The sequence below is a fragment of the Tetrao urogallus genome (assembly GCF_951394365.1).
Source record: "Tetrao urogallus genome assembly, chromosome: 8".
Taxonomy (NCBI): domain Eukaryota; kingdom Metazoa; phylum Chordata; class Aves; order Galliformes; family Phasianidae; genus Tetrao; species Tetrao urogallus.
Genome location: NC_136821.1, coordinates 27,140,738 through 27,157,335, shown reverse-complemented (window position 1 = coordinate 27,157,335; position 16,598 = coordinate 27,140,738). Strand labels below are relative to the sequence as shown.

General features: G+C 37.6%; 1 protein-coding gene across 1 annotated transcript in view; it reads right to left on the bottom strand.

Moving 5' to 3' along the window:
• Positions 1-1,856: 1,856 nt before the first annotated feature.
• ANKRD44 (ankyrin repeat domain 44) overlaps positions 1,857-16,598 on the bottom strand; it is a gene marked incomplete at both ends in the record, with an annotated part of 67,456 nt that continues 52,714 nt past the window's right edge. Inside the window, 11 exons of the mRNA XM_079539149.1 lie at positions 1,857-2,122; positions 4,251-4,342; positions 5,010-5,092; positions 6,207-6,289; positions 7,111-7,256; positions 7,936-8,019; positions 9,247-9,334; positions 10,201-10,417; positions 11,423-11,540; positions 12,641-12,719; positions 15,966-16,167. Coding sequence (XP_079395275.1) covers positions 1,857-2,122; positions 4,251-4,342; positions 5,010-5,092; positions 6,207-6,289; positions 7,111-7,256; positions 7,936-8,019; positions 9,247-9,334; positions 10,201-10,417; positions 11,423-11,540; positions 12,641-12,719; positions 15,966-16,167 — 1,458 coding nt within the window. The remainder of the gene's footprint in view (positions 2,123-4,250; positions 4,343-5,009; positions 5,093-6,206; positions 6,290-7,110; positions 7,257-7,935; positions 8,020-9,246; positions 9,335-10,200; positions 10,418-11,422; positions 11,541-12,640; positions 12,720-15,965; positions 16,168-16,598) is intronic.

The following is a 16,598-nucleotide window of genomic DNA, read 5'->3' as shown; positions in this document are numbered from 1 at the left end:
CTTTCTTATGCTCTTAAATGATCATGCATTTTACCAATATAGCCTGTGGACTTCATCTTTGTATTCCAAATGGTAAGATGGGTGCACTTCCCAAGTGCGTAACTCCCTTCTTTCCACTCAGGCCATCACTCCTGCCTCGATTCACATTTAATTTTGCATTATGCTGAAAAATATGCACAAATACTACCATAGAGAAAAAGCTATAGTTATTTTTCCTGGGCATTTGTTTCATTTCAAATAAATATAAACACATTTACATTAAAAGCATATGAACATTTTCCTTAGCCTGGAAAAAAAAAAAAAAAAAAAAAAAAAAAAGAACAAACTTGTGGTCAACACATTGTTAGTTACAAATGTCATCTTGAAACCTGTGTCATAAAATGTAAAATTCACTCAAGACTAGTCATTACCTCAAAAGTTTATATTTTCGTGGTTTAGAAAAGCTACTTCATTATGTCACTCACATTTGAAGAAAAAATAAAAGCAATAAAGTCTTCCATTTATTCACTGAAGCATTTTGGTCCTCTTGGTAGAGCTGGTTAGTTTGGATAGGCGTTTGTTTTGTTTATAAAGTCTCATTCTTCCTTTTGTACATCTGTTGTAGAAGAGGGTCGGGGTCCATTTGACCTAGAAACTTTGGCAGAAGGAGTAAACATATTCACAAAGCTGACATTGCTTTCAAAGCTGGTGACAAAAGGCTCTTAGCGTGCATCTCCAATCCCCTGCCTGGTCCATTTTTGTTTTCTCTCCTGTTTGGTATTTCAACTTTTGGTGTTACGCTTTCATTGCTTTACCTTTGTTCTGTCAATCCGAACAGTGGCAAAAGTGTTTTAAAAATCAATACTGTCTACAGTAAAAACAAGGTATTTAAGCATAGGAAAAAAAAATCCCTTAAAGTTGGCAAGACATCATAAACCTTTACGTACACCTTTGCCTACACCTGATTTTTCGTTTCTGTTCTGATACTAGCTAGATTCCTGGTTAACAGCTCAGGTGACAGAAACTTCTATTGACCTTAATTCCTTAATTCTGTAGTGCAAATCAACTGTTCATGCTTGTGGTGAATTGAGGTGTGGGGGGGTGGAGGACCAAGCCATTTCCATTTTCCACAAGTGGTTCCACTAACATCAGTGGGACATATGTTAAGACAAGTAGAATTTGGCCTGAAGAGTTTATATTTTTCTGATTGTGTGCTGTAACTAATAACTGTAAAAAAGTGCCTTCTGTACGTTTAAGTGCTTAATGCATGCGGAATGTAAAACATTTCTTTTCCTGTAAGAAAGTAATACAGGCAGATTTAAGATTTACAACTTTACCTTTGGTTTGTGTGAAAAAAAATACCTAATTATTAGAGCCCCTGGAACTAAGAAACAGACAAATAGAGAAAAATGATGATGCTATGAAGGCTACGTTAGAAACACATTTGTGTACTAATAGTACAGCTAAATCACTTAAGTACTTTTTACAAACAATTCCCTGTTTAATTGTGCTGTCAAAAAGAAAAAAAAGGCATTTTCTTTCTCTCTTTTTTTTTCTTCTTTTTTTCTTTTTCTTTTTTTTTTTTTTAATACTTGAAGTTAGAGGTAGAGACTTTCCACAGGGGCACTTAGGGCCTAAAGAAAACATGAGGAAGACAAAAAGCCACAGAACAGTAATGGGAATACGTTCCAGTAAATGCCCCCAACTTGGTTATTTAAAGGCTTAATTCTCATCAGCACTACAAATCTCAACACCTACTTGTCAAGAGTCATAGTTAAGAATATCGCAGTGGGATTTAAGCTGTCTTAAAAGAAAAAAGCAAAAACAAAAACTGAAAGGAAATAGTAATGAAATAAAATTTTTTGAATACCAAAAAGTCAAAATGTTTCAGAATCAGAATCATTTTCATTGTACCCATCCTCTGTTCCTAGGTTATTACTCAAGGGCTTATTGTAAGAGTTAATGCTACCCATAGCGGAGCCATCGCAGAGATGTGTCCTGCCCAAACTGTCTTTTTTATAACAAGCGAAGTTGAAAGCCGTCATTGAACTGGAAGGAGAAAAAGGCATCATGGTAGCCAAAATGAGTGCCAGGCAGTCAGCCACGTCTTTGTTAGGAGCGCAAGCCAGGGCTGGCGTATGACCTGGGCACAAACGCAGACAAGGCAACGGTTAGTACTAAGGGTACTGAGAATGGCACTGAGCAGTCCTCATATACATCTCTAGAGCACTTTGTAGGCAGGAGATGTATGTCCAGTTACAGTTACATGCCAAGCAGCAGGGGTGTGTTACTGTTCTCAAATTAGACATGCTGGGAAGATACACACTTTGTAGAGCATTTAAATCGCTGTGACCACAAGCACTGTTTTTTTTTAAATCAAGGCAAACAGACTCCACAACAATATAAATAAAAAGCACTTGCCAAACATGATTCTACAGCACAAACAATACGGTGGATACAGAACACAGGTGTACAGCAACAGAGACAGAAACTGGCTTCAGTTTCTGTACAATGAACAAGTCTCATTCTGAGAACAACGGCTTTCATCGAAACATGACAGATATTAGTTTAATCATATTTTGAAGTAATAAGCAAACAATTTCAAAGACTGGTCGGTTGAGAACATACTCAACTCAGAGAATTTATTTAGGAATTAAATTTAAGAAACGAATTAGATCAGCACACGTGGTACATGTACAGCAAGTAGGACTATCTGGATATTTTTCACAATTTGCATTATGTTAGAAGAACAATGACTGTATTCAGTAAGCATGGCCTATGTTTTGTAATGTGAAGTTAAAATAATACTGGTATCAGTAACTGTAAGAATGGGGAGCCATCAAGTTTGCTTTCACTGCAGTTTAACTTTGCTCCTGTTCAAGTGCTTCCCCAAATCAGCTCTTCACATACACACATCTTTGAAACAGATGTGCTGATTTTGCTTTCTATCTATCAGTTTTACAGGTTGCTATGTAGTACTTCTGAACTTTCCAACAACTCCTCTATTCTAAGTGCAAAGAATTCTTTTGCAGATTGCTGCAATCTTAATCTAAAGCAATGACCTCCACTGACATCCTACTGCCTCAAATAAGCTGAAAACATCTGCAGCAGGTGAGTTTGAGAACAGCTTTGCAGCAAACTACCCACACTCAGGCATCAATAGCAGTGAATAAATACTCTCAATAGAACTCCCTCTTCTACTGTGTTCCAAGTGCAAGTGTTCTTTAGAACTCTACTTTTACTAAGATTGTACTTAAATCTTTCTCTTCTGCTCTGTGTAAGCAGCTACTCTTAAAAAAAGCTAGTATCAAATTTAAACTTAATTTTCACTCATTACATACATGCAAATTGGCTAGATCTGCATGTATGATTTTACCTATAAAAAACTATGGTTAGAAGCTAGTCCGGTTCACTTTCCTGTCCCCTTTCTCTAAATGAGGTTAGGGCCAGATGACTTCTGCAGGACTCCTTCATGCAAGTTCAGCTGGTAGCATCTGGTTAACAATAAATACCACTCTGCCCTTTTCATCCATAGATCTCAAAATGTCTTGCAATAATGACTAAGTAGCAGTACTGTTGCTTTACAGATACAGCAAGATGGAAGTACTGAATTGTTACATTAATGCCATGAAGTCCGCATTTTAAGAGAAAGCAGCATATTTCAGGAAGATTTTGTAATAAAAAATAGAAGCACAACCCTCTATAGACTCTGTAATGTTTAAGGAAGGACTTCATTGAGATCTGAAATAAAATTATCAGATTTATTAACTCATTGTTTATTTTAGGAGGCAACAGTAATTCATTTGCATCTTGGGTTAGGTCAGACAGTTGGAAACGACAAGTTTTGCTCTCAGAATGAACCAGGACACAATCAAACAAATGATGATGATTTTCTTCCTACCCATTAAAACATGCGCTGATTGAATGCATAATCCTTAATTCTTCTGCAAGGAGTCAGAATTATCCGGCGCCACTTGCATGTTTAGGAAATTCAAGTTACCACTGCACTCAAGCATTAAAAAAGACTAGCTGTTGACAGTACATGCAAAATGAACAGTAAAAGGGACCACTGTGATGTTGAGAATACATTTTTATATTAAAAAAAAAAAAAAAAGTGTCCTTTTTAATATACTCACACAGCTCACTGTCTGTTCTTGGAAGAATATAAGCATCAATGATGCCTACAAGCTTTTAAGTCTATTGCTTCAGTCTGTGGTAAAATTACATGTTAGGTACCTACTGAAGATTGTCTGAGCGTATTATTTACTTACCATTTTCATCTACTGCTAGGACACATGCCCCTTTCGCTAGTAACTCCTCAACCACCATCTTTAAGCCATTACGTGCAGCAATATGGAGAGGTCTACAAAGCAAAACAACAAAACTCAAGTTTATTTTAAAATAATTATTCTAAGGAAAGCTAGGTTGCTCCTGTTTAGAAGCAGCTAATGGGAGAGGAAGAACAACTGCAAATTGAAGGGTGGGAGGGAAGGGAAACGAACTAAGGACAAATGGATTCATCAGCAAGCACTAAATCAACTGCCTGAGCTTGTGGTTAAATCTTCTGCTGTGGGATTCCTCCATTCCACTCAAACACTTGCAGCTGGAGTAAGAACATTGATGGCTACAACTCTGCTAGTAATGTGCAGTATGGAAGGCAGTTATACATAAAATATGACCTCAAATAATTTGAAAAATTAAATCTAAAACCTTAGATGGATTAAAGTAAATCTTGAAATAGACAGAAAATATTTTGCAGGTAGATGTATGCTTATACAGTCACATTACAAAACAACATTTTGATACAGTGTTCCAATAAATGACCTCATATTTTCCACCAGATCACATATACAAGGAGCATTAGAGAATTCAAAAGTGAGAATGCAATATAAATGCAGTGTTGTCAAGGCTTAAAAGAATAGCAAGAAATCTAATTTTATCTAGAAAAAAATCCAAGACGTGAAGTTGAGAAGCTAAATCAGAATCTTCTGGAAAGTCAACTGGACTTGAGAGGATCAGGCAATACTTACGTCTGCAGTGAATTATTTTTTGCATTAATAAGGCTCTGTTCTTGTATCTTGTCAAGTATTAACAAGGCACATTTTTCATGACCCTAGTTGGAAACAAATAACTGCATTAATTTAACGAGAAGTTTAAAATTGAGGCAAAATAAATGTTATATACAAATGTGAAGTGTAAAATTGTATTCAAAATACAGAACATTGAAATCAGTTTATAAGAATCTGTAATAGGTGAACTGTAAAAGCCCTATAGCACCATTTACAAACTGCCATTACTAGAATGTTTAGCACATTTACAGACGTAGGCAGCCATCTGTCTTTCAACCCTCCACTCATGCAGAACTCACCTTCTCAGCTTACAGGAAGACCTGAATTTCCCTCAAGAGAAATTATTCAAGTGATTACTACAACTACACAATAACAGAGAAAATGAGGGTTTAATCTCAAAAACTAACACTGTACTTCCTAGGACTTTTAAATGTCTTCCCGTGCTATTAATAAATTATAAACTATAAAAGCTCTTCAGCATCGGAGCTCTGTGATGATCGAACAGGCAATAACAGACCAGAACCTTATTTCTGAGACCCTGGTAGCCTGAAGGACCTTAAAAATTCAATGAAGTTCATATGTCTACAGAAACTGGAGTGATGCTATCTGGAATCCCATCTCTGAACAGGAGCAGAAGAAAAGTCTTGGAAGAGGGAATGCCATGGACGCTTTGTTTTTATTTTTTGCCAAGACAGGCAACAGCAGTAGCAATTGGAACCAATGGGAAAAAACAAGGAGGGAGAAAAGACATCAGCATCAATCTTATCAGTGCCCCTACTTTCACTGTTGCAGAATTCAAGATAAAATTTTGGGTCCCTTTCACAGAATTTGGAGAAAAAGAATAAATATATATCTGTTTTTTCTTGTTGTTTTTTCCACTGTCCCTATGTTAAGCTATTTTACAGTAATATTGTTCAGTAAAAATATAAAAGGATTTTCAATTATTTCTCTTAGCGTCACTGATGTTTCAGTTGTCTTAAGAGACACTCATATTTCTCCATTTACTAAGTCTGGAAACAGACTTGTAAAGAAGCTCAATACAGTGTTCTCACCACAAGTCTGACCATCACATTTCTATTGTGGAATTTTTCTTTTTTAGAAGGCACACCGACACAAGAGACTGAAGATTACAGAAGCACACAGTGGTCTTCAACTTACTTTACTGCTAGCCAAGTGCAAAGATGTATTCAAGTCCTTATCTCTTAATGTCAGGTCAGCCTTGGCAATATTCACCAAAAAGTCTGAAATTTAGAACATAAATCAATGAACAAATGCAATGGGCAAAGAAGCATGTGAAAACAGAGGAAAAAAAATTTCCAATTTGTTACTATTTCCAATATGTGTGTGCTTACGTGCTAAGCCTTGATGCAGCTTAAGCTTTATGAGCGTGAAGTGAAAATAACGGTAGACATCAGAATAATCTTGTGCAGTTAATCTGCAACCAAAGGCAGACCTCATCTATGAACAAAGATGAATCTATGCTTGACAGTTTGAGACAAAATGAACTTTCCCATTTGCAGGTCAGCAAGTTCTGCCTGAGTCACCTCCTGAGTCTTGCTCTGAGAGGACTATGTGGATATAAAGAATTCAGGGTGCAGCCTGCGCTGTCAAAGCTAGAGGAAAGAGAATTCTGTTAAGTCAGTACAACTACAATCCCTATGTCTGCCTCAGGTATTCTAGCCAGGAAGCAACAAGACTCCCTGTAACATAACAGAAAGAGAGATAACACTTAAATCTTTTTCACACACGCAGTTTTCCTGACCCTTAAAATTAAGAAAGTAGTCAAGAGAAAAGGATTACTACTCCTTTCATGTTCTGAGTGCATTACAGTGCTCCCTTTGGAGGAAATAAAACTCAGGTTAATGCAAAGCTTCGCAAATACTGCAGAAAGAAGAAGAAATTTTTTTTTTTTTAACTGTGTAAAAGTAGAATTTCTGAGCAGCTTTCTCTTTCTTAGCTTTCTCTTTCTTAGTTTTCCCAGGAAAAAATGATCATCTGCTTGAAAATCAGTGGCCTCAGTCACGCTCACCCTGAAGACAAGCTGGGGCAAGGACGCACTTACCGACAGCACCCACATGACCGTTCTGAGCTGCCATCATGAGAGCTGTTTTCCCTGCATGATCCACAGCATTCACTTGAGCGCTGTGACTCAGGAGGAGCTGGAGGCACTCCACGTGATCCGCAAAGGCTGCTGCGTGAAGGGGCGTCCTGTGGGGCAGAGTCACACAGCCACAGCTGTTACCAAAGAATTACAATATTCCTGCTTGTTGGCCTGAAAGTGCAAGACGTTCTGAATCCTCCTAAACATTCTCACCAGGGGGAAGTTATAGAGGCAACATGTAAAACAAGTTAAACTGTATTTACAGTGTTTGTCCAAGCAACTTTATGTAAGTATATATATATGGTGAGATTATCAGTTTTGATAATAAAGATTTGATAGTAAAGATTTGACTTGAAGTATATTTCTTGCTGTACCAGCATGAATTATTTCATTTCCAGTTACGTGCCCAGAGAATGTTAGCATAACAACTTTTAATGAAATATTTCTCTATTTGTACATAGCATCACTTCATTTAGCAAATAATATGAATGCATTTAAATATTTAAAAGAAAAAAGATAGGTTCAGGAAATCATCCCAGACCTTCACCCATCTTAAAGAACTAAAATACTATTTTCTTAATAGCAAAACTGAATGCTTCACAGCTCGCTTGCTTTAAGTCAGCCATCACTTAACTGTGTTGCAGTGAAAGCTGCTGTCTGAAAGAGTCTGCATTACAAGCCTTAGCTCAACCGCAAGGGTTATTTTCCAGAAATTCAGAAACGAACTATGAAAAAGGAGAGATATATTCATGATGAGGAAAAGCAATTTGTTTAGGAAGCTATTACCTTCCTTTGTCATCTTTGCAATTGACAATGCTGGCATCGATGGCTCCGATGAGCATTGATGCACAGTTTTCATGATCGTTGATTCTGCCAAAGATACATTTTGAAGAAGATAAAAAGTCTACATATTTACCATTATCCCATATTCATTTACTTCATTTCCCATTAATATTTCTTAGTGATTATTTATAATTTATCCCAACATACCTTTGCCTTAACACTTTCAGTCACAGTTCTGACCATTCGTCACTTCTCTTAACCAAACTGCATCTATTGCTATGGATTTCCACATGTAAAGCAAAGCTGATCCTTCAATTCCCTATGCACCAGATTAACTGAAACTGCAGTACCAAGCTAGGATTAAAACCCTAAAACCTTTAAATCCTTGAGTCTAATCAACAAGCACAGCTGAACTGAGAAAGGACTCGGTCATATGTACCTAAACATAGAGAGATTTACTCTCATGTTTAAGGTATTGAAATACACACCTCTTCCAACACACACTCTCAATACTTTTCTTGGAGGTACTCAATACTCTCCTGGTTATTGGCAATTTGTCTTATTTCATTATGAAAATGAACAGCGTATGGTAACTAATGACATACAGTCTATGTCTAATGTTGCTAAAAGACACACTTATGTCATCTCAGCAGCAGTTCTTTCATTTTAAATTTATGTGCATCTTTAAGTTGCATGCGTTTAGAGGTGGGTTGGAGAATTACATACTAAATATTCTTTTTTTTCCTAAAGAATTTATTTTAAGTAGAATAAAACCAGTAACTTTGTAATTGTTTTTGTTTAATTATGTATCACACTTGGAAACTAACAACATTTCTTTTCTATCTTGCAACAATGTGGACTGTAGAATAGAAGTTTATGCAACAATATCTCTCACCACTACTTCTCAAACATATTAACTCTTCTAATAGCAGGAGAAGTTCATAATTTTGTCATTCTAATAGCCCGGGTCGTGGCCTAAGAATGGAAGAGCTATGCAATTCCACCGAGTGGCAAAGAATGCATAGGCCTGCAGTGGCAAGCAAGGGAAAAGAAACTGGAAAAGGAGTATAAATACAGCTGTTTAATGACACATCAGCATTTCAGCAAGTAGCTCAGATGTATCAAACTTCTGCCAAATACTCTTTATCATGCAACTTCTTTTTCTCAGCAGAAAAGAATAAGCACCATTCTATGAACAATTTTTGAATGATTTGCTCATGCACATAATATGAAATAAAGACAGCTTTCTTCTTATATTACTACTTTCTCCAGGCATAACCCAAAGCAAAGCATTTGTTACAGATTTCTACTTACACAGCACAGTGCAACGGAGAGAAGCTATTACCATAGAATTTGCGGAAAAATTTCTGCTCCAATAGTACCTCTATGCAGTTTTCATGACCTACAAGAAACAGATATTTCAGGTGTTGCACAGAGCAGGGAATTAACTTATTTCAGACCAGGCACAGAAGGATTATAATTTGACACTTCAAGCACATTAAGGTTGGACATATTGTGAATGTGAACTTTCATATAACAGAATTATAAGAAAATGTTTTGAGTTTTTATCTTTGTTTTTTGTTGTTGTTGTTGTTTTTATGTTTTGGGGCTTTGGGTCTTTTTTGTTTGTTTTGTTTTAAGGGCAGCAGCAATGCAGCTCCACCAGTATTATCACCAATATTAGCCACAAGTGAAGGAAAAAAAAAAAGGAAATTAAAAAAAAAAAGGAATAAAAAGAAAAAAACAAAAAAAGTTGTATTTTTTTCTCAAATGTGATGCCATGTACATGACCTTACACATTCCAAGATGGTCTGAAGTGATGACAGTAAGGAGTTCTATTCTTACATTAGGCAAGAAGCATAATCAGTTCAGACTTCTCAACTAATGATGTGGTCTCCTGCACTAATAAATGAAAAGGTAACACCTCAGAGAAGCACTCCTGGTCCCTTGGTAAATAAACGAGAACTTTATAGTTTACTTCATTAAACACAGAATTTCACTCTGGCCTCCTGCGATGGGAACAAATGAGCGCAGTGACTGAGAACTTCCCTGTAAGTCACAAAGTCACTGGGAAGTATTGCTGGAACTTCCTTGGCTCCTGAACTGAAGGGTAAATAGAGCAAAAACAAACCACAGAGAGCAAGTAGAGGAGAAATGATCTGACTCTTCATTTCAGCCTTCTCAAATTGTCAGTCTGCTTTGCTATCATGCTTCCCTAAAACAAAGGCCACATTCGAACTTGGCAAAAATCCACAGGGATAAACTTACCATTGTAACAAGCCCAGTGCAGTGGTGTATAACCTTGATTATCCTTTAAACTGCAGTCTTCCTCTGAAAGTGCAATCTGCAGTAATTCACTCAGCCAAGTGGCGTGACCCCGAGCTGCTGCAAAGTGCAGAGGTGTTCTACCTCTAGCATCTTTACATAAAATAGACACTTCCTTCTCTAAAAGCATCTGAACGCACTCTTCATGCCCAGTCATAATCTGGCAACAAAGAAATGAGTGAAGAGGTTGAAACAAACACAGACTTCTACCCAGGAGACGTGGAATATGACTGATGACTATAAACATGAAAAAGCCTGTATGGGATTCAGGTGGCAGAGATGAAAGCTCCACTTCTCCCATGGGTACCTATGATAACTGCTATATTGAAATATATTTGGTACTGGCTTTCAAAGGCACTTATTAGTTTGTGGACGAGACTTCTCTAAGAGGCTTCTCTAAGTGAGAGTCAAAAGCAACGAGGAGTTTAAGACTAAGGAAATGTATGAGCAAAAGGTGAGGCTACAAAACCTGAATCTGGCCACTCTAGACAGCTTACAAATGTGCAAAAAGAACTGAGGGGAACATAAAGAAAATTACCAGAAGTACAAAAAGATATTTAACAGCTGGGCCTCCATAACACATGTAGTTTAGCTTTAGCACCTTGGTCATGTTCATGTATTGATGTCAAGGCAGAACAGCAATTTTTCACCATAACATTTATTACAAACCAGTGTTGGACTCTAAGCTGAACTGCTCGCTGCAATTATTACACAGCTGTGAATAAATTTGATCGCTTGCATCAACTTCACATTGGGCAGGAAGATGGCTCCTAGAAAAGGTTAGATCTGCCTTGCACTTCACTGCTTCTGGCTAAAAATTTAGGGCTGACATAGTTACATTCTGCTACCCCGGAAAAAGGATAATAACTGCTGGGCAGTCCTTTTAAATTTGCTGTTTTCAAAATTCATACAGTTCTCAGAACAATAATGACTGCGATAGTGAATTGTCTATTCACTAATTTTCTCTAAGAGAAGATCCAGTCTTTAATTAATCAAAGCGAACAATCAAAAACAGAGCAGATTTGTCCCAATTTTTACCTCATTGACTGTTTTTGGTCGTATTTTCAATCATTCGCTATATCTCTTACATTCAACATCCCTATGTTTATAAATTAGTTGCAGTGACAATAGAACAAATACTTAGAATTTAGAAAAATGAAGTCACCCCTCGGTGTAAAGCTGTGCACCCCAGGAGATCTGCTGCATCTACAGATGCTTCTTTTTCAAGTAATAAGGAAACAGCATCAATGTGTCCATGTGCCACTGCAAGCATTAGTGGGGTTCTGGAAGGAAAAAGAAACAAAAAAGTCACGTCTATGAACTGCATACTACTTGCTACTGCTAACTTACTGTAAGGCATAAATCAGGAAGCCCTGCATTTCTCTCCATTCCTACCCAGAAATCTATTCGTTTCACCATACTCATCTATACAACACAAGTGAAAACAGTTGCATAAAGTTTTTCTTAAGGTGCCTAATAGCCAGCTATCATGACTGCGATAGACAAACCCACCTGCGAGCAGTTTACAGAGCAACATCATTCCAGACAATTTTTTTTTCTTTTAAAAACCTACAGTTATTGTCATCTCCAGCAATACAAGCTTTACAATACCAAGTTGTGGGTGAATGCCTCTGCTAAGTACCAAGATGACAACAACTCCAAGTATTTCTTCTGAAAATAATGAACAGTTTTTTAAAGTGGAGGAAGAGACACAAAGAAACTATAGAGGCCAAAATTTTGATTTGGACCAATAGATCTTCTGCTGTTTTTTTTTGTTTTGTTTTTTTTTTGTTTTTAAATCTGCTTTCCCCCCCCCTCCTGAAAGGGATCTATTTTCCTTCTATATTTAAATAAGACTAATACCATTTAAAATAATATGTATAGTCAGATATATTCCAGGTACCCTAAATAAGAAAAACATTCAAGTTTTCACTTCTAAAACATACTCTATTATTCTCTCTGTAGCTGTCATTTAATGAGACATAAAACTTTTGTAGGAACATCTCCAATTTCGGGTTCACCTTGAACAAACATTCTGTGTCACTCTGTCAGCATAATATACCTCTAGACACATAATATATGCTGAAACATCAGCATTTTAGAAAATAAGACTCTCCAGGCATCTCAGAATCTTGTTAGTTTTTACTGAATCTGGCTCTAAGAATATGTGAAAAGCTACCTTAACGTATGAAATAGAGGCTATGATTAATGAATGGCTCAGATCAACTGCATGCGTACCTTGAAGCCTCTGCCAAATTCTATTCACAAATAGTGCAGGAAATACAGTATTTCAAATAAACATTTTCGGGTCTTTTTTTGAAGTAAGAAACCTGAGATGCCATTTGAATTACAGAACTGAAACAAGACAACCAAAGAAACTCACTGTCCTTTGGCGTCCGTCACATCAGGGTTGTCTGCAACTTCTAGCAACAGCCGTAAACAAGGTGTATGACCATTAATGACTGTAAAGAAAAAAGTGTGCATAATTAGAATAGGCTTAATTTCAGATGCTTTCCCATTGGAATGCTTACAGATAAGAAATTTCTTATATGTATACAGAAAATATTCCCCAATGTAAGAAAAGAACATTCCCACAATTTACTTCTACCAATGAAATGGTGAGCTCCTTTTCTCTTTCCTCAGTAAGATAAGTACTACTTTCCTTTCATACACAAATCTCCAATGAGTAAAACAGAAACTGTGATTCTTACTACAGAGAAGATTTCTACCAAAGCAGACAGCATTCCAAAATCCCCCGCAGTCAGGAGGCAGACGAGGTTTTCTGTGATCAGTTTTGGAACACCTTAGGAATTTCTCAGCAAGGCTCATCAATATTGTGTGGGCTAAGGAACAAACAAGTTCCTTAGTGCTCGTTTTTTTGGTTTGGTTTTGTTTTTTAAAAAGCATCTACAAAGAATAACCAGTGTTACACATTTCATTATATTCCAGGAAGCACAACATTACTTCCACATTTTGCTCCCCAGTGACCTCCAGGCTGACTACTGACAGCTCTTGGGAAGCCACAAGGAGAGCAGCATGGAAGCCTCAGAGCAGCACCTCCACAAATGGCAGCTATTGTGTCTCTACTTTTGCCTCTCAGGCTAGTCAATCACACTCCCCCAGTCTATTGCACAAGACCTCTTCAAGCCATTCGGACTGCTTCACAACACTCTGGTTTGCTGCAGCAACAAATTTCTCTGACTGTTGGGCATGCTCAAGGAAACTGAAGTTTCAGCACACAAATTCACCACTACTCTTGATATTCTATAATTGGAAGGCTGTTTTATCCCATTCTGCTTCTTTTTCCTCCTCAAAGCCCTGTTAAGGATCTTTGTTAGTCAAAAAAAACTCTGATGAGACTCTTCGATCAGCAAGGAGGTGATGGCACACTATCATGTTAGCTGCTTGCATGGCCAGAGGACAAACCAGAGAAACAAAAATTCTTAGTTCTTTTCTACTTCAACATTTGAAGCCATGGTTACTTCTCAAAAACAGGGTTTGCTCTTAAAATGCAACCTGATGCTGTTGGAAAACAGCTCCAAGGTACATTTTGCAGGGCTAAACACTGAAAACCCATCTGTCTTTCAGCCGGCTTAAAGGCTTCAGCTTTATATGACCCACAGGATGAACATAACAAGAATTTCATCTTTAAAAATCCAGTAATTCCTGTATTCAGTACACAGAAATTATATCCTCCTTTCAGAGTCACGCACTCATACTGCCCACGCCCTGTGAACCAAGGCAAAAATCTTGGGTTCCACCTATGTCACACCATTCTGGCAGAGAAATGAGTGCACATCATCACATTCAAATCACTCCTCCAGAAATAATCTTAGTCACTCTACTGAAAAAAAAAAACACAAACAAAAAACAACAAGACATTTTTAGTTATTTACCACTAAGTAATGCAGTTATATACATAACACGGAAACACTTCTGCAGGGCTGATGAACCAGTGACTCACAGAGAAAACAAAAAAATAAGAAAAAAAAAAAATCAGTTCTATCACCCAGCAGGAGGAAGAGAAATCAAAATTTGTTCACATTGATGTCTGAAAAAGATTTTGGTAAATGAGTTTTTGAGCAGATACTCCCAGGAAGACTTCAGAGCTAACCCAATAATTGCTAAGCACTACAGACCCTGCAGGGAACATTAGTTTTGTCAATGGAGCTACAACACTACACTAGGCAAACATTTGCAATGCATCCCCCAAGCCAGAGAGAGTAAAGTCTGGTGGTAATAAAATTATACAGGGAACACATGATTTAGGCTAAGGAAATTCTCCACGTTATGAGGAAAAAGGAAGTCTGTTCCCCAAGGGGAACAGACAGTAAAAAAGAAATACTTCATTAGCTGAATTATTTGCCTACTGAAGTCAAAAACCCCTATGCTGAAGAGAGCTCTGCAGTCCTCTAATCCAATCCATAGGTTCAAGTCTCCTTAACTGCTGTGTTCAGCAATTCTGCTTCTGTAATAAGAAGGAATGAAGGCAGACACTGTTAAGGGGATGGGCACACTCGTCGTCTTATTTGTTTCCAGTGAATGGTAAATGCATGCAAGTTTTCACTTCTGTGTGTGCAAACACATACTGCCACTCAAAGGATTAATTCAGCAAGAATTCTGTTGGATTTCTCAAAATATGCCAATTTATCTCTGATGACTTCATTGCAAATAAGAGACAGTGAACATCACTGTGGCACCATGCAGCTTCCAACAGGTGACACCATTCTTTGTTAAAACACTCCTAAGCAAAACGTTTAAGAACAGCGTAACAAAAAGCATGAGTGGCTCTTCGTAATGGGTGGAGATGAAAGCTTTGTTGGGAGCTGTGCTGACTGTGCAGAACACTGCACAGCTCACATGGAAAATCCCAGACAGCAGGAACTGTGTATGCATTTTATTCTGAGCAAGATGAAAAAATACAGAGAAAAAATTAAGTCTGAGAATTAAAAAAATGTCTAATCAAGTATTCATTTTTCTTCCCACTAGAGGTCACTGCTGGGTTGCACTGAGTCCTTGAACCAACAGCCAGAGGAGCAATATTCCCTCCAGCACTGCTGCGTGTTTAACCAACAAGTATATATTAAATAACAACCTTTAAATAATTGGCAAATCCTACGTTTTCTAGTTAATTAAGCAACATGTTGTACACAACGTATGAAGAATGGAGCAACTCCTAACAACAGCAAATTCACAAGCTGGCTCAGGAGGAGAACAACATTTGAAAGAGGATGAATTTCTGTAACGTTACCACTGAAACAGGCAGAAGGCTTTGAACACAGGACAATTTCATTGCCACCAAGGCCCGCCTGTATTTTCAATTATTCTTTCCTTGAGATAAGCAATGAAACAACTGTTCTCTCTTCTTCTCTTTTTTTGGCTAAAGAACCATTAAGTGAAACTGCTGCAGGAAAAACACCACACATCGTAGACTAGGTGTAATAGAGGTATGGTAAAGCGCAGCTGAGCAGGTAAAGTCAGAGAAGTAGCAGAGTGTGGAAAAGCAGGAGTATCTATGAGGGATAAATGGACCATGGGACAGAGGAAAAATACCACAAGAATGACAGAGTTAACTGCAAGACCACCTCAATACACATCAAAATTTCTTCTGGTTAGAAGAAATAAGCATAGAGATAGTAGGTAACTAAAGTTAGCTGCAAACATGCTAAAGGCTTTGTATTGTAAGTGTAACACAAGAGCACACTCACCTGAAGCATGCAGGGGGGTCCTTTTGGTGACATTGTCTTTTACAGTGACAGAAGCACCCTGGCTGATGAGAGCTTCCACGCACTCTGCATGCCCTTTAAATGCAGCCAGGTCCAAAGCAGTGCGTCCTTTCTCATCCTTAATATCCAGATCTACCAGAGATTGGAGCAGCACCTCCAAAGCTTGATGATGACCATTATAGGCCTGGAAATATGAAATGAGTCATGTAAGGAACACAAGTCTTGTCTTTCAAAGACTTTCACGCAGAACATGAATAAGATCTGTCATTGTGGGTTTCTGAAACACAATGGAAATGACAGTTTCTTGATTTCTCATGACTCTTCCATCTTGAAAGGATTTTGCCAAACTACACTGCCACTGATACAAATAGCCAAGACTCTCAAAAATTCCTAGTGTTCATGGACAGTAATTATGATTTTTTATTTACCCTGATACTATTAGAGCTCAAGGTGGGGAATTTCAGGCAATGATTCACTTCAACACGGGCTAATCAACAATTCACTTTTCAGCTTGCACTGCATTTTTCAGGGAAATGGTGGCTTCAAAAATTAGGTTCATGGGAATGATGCTGGTCAAAAACCACATGGATTATCTGACAAAATCAATACATCCGC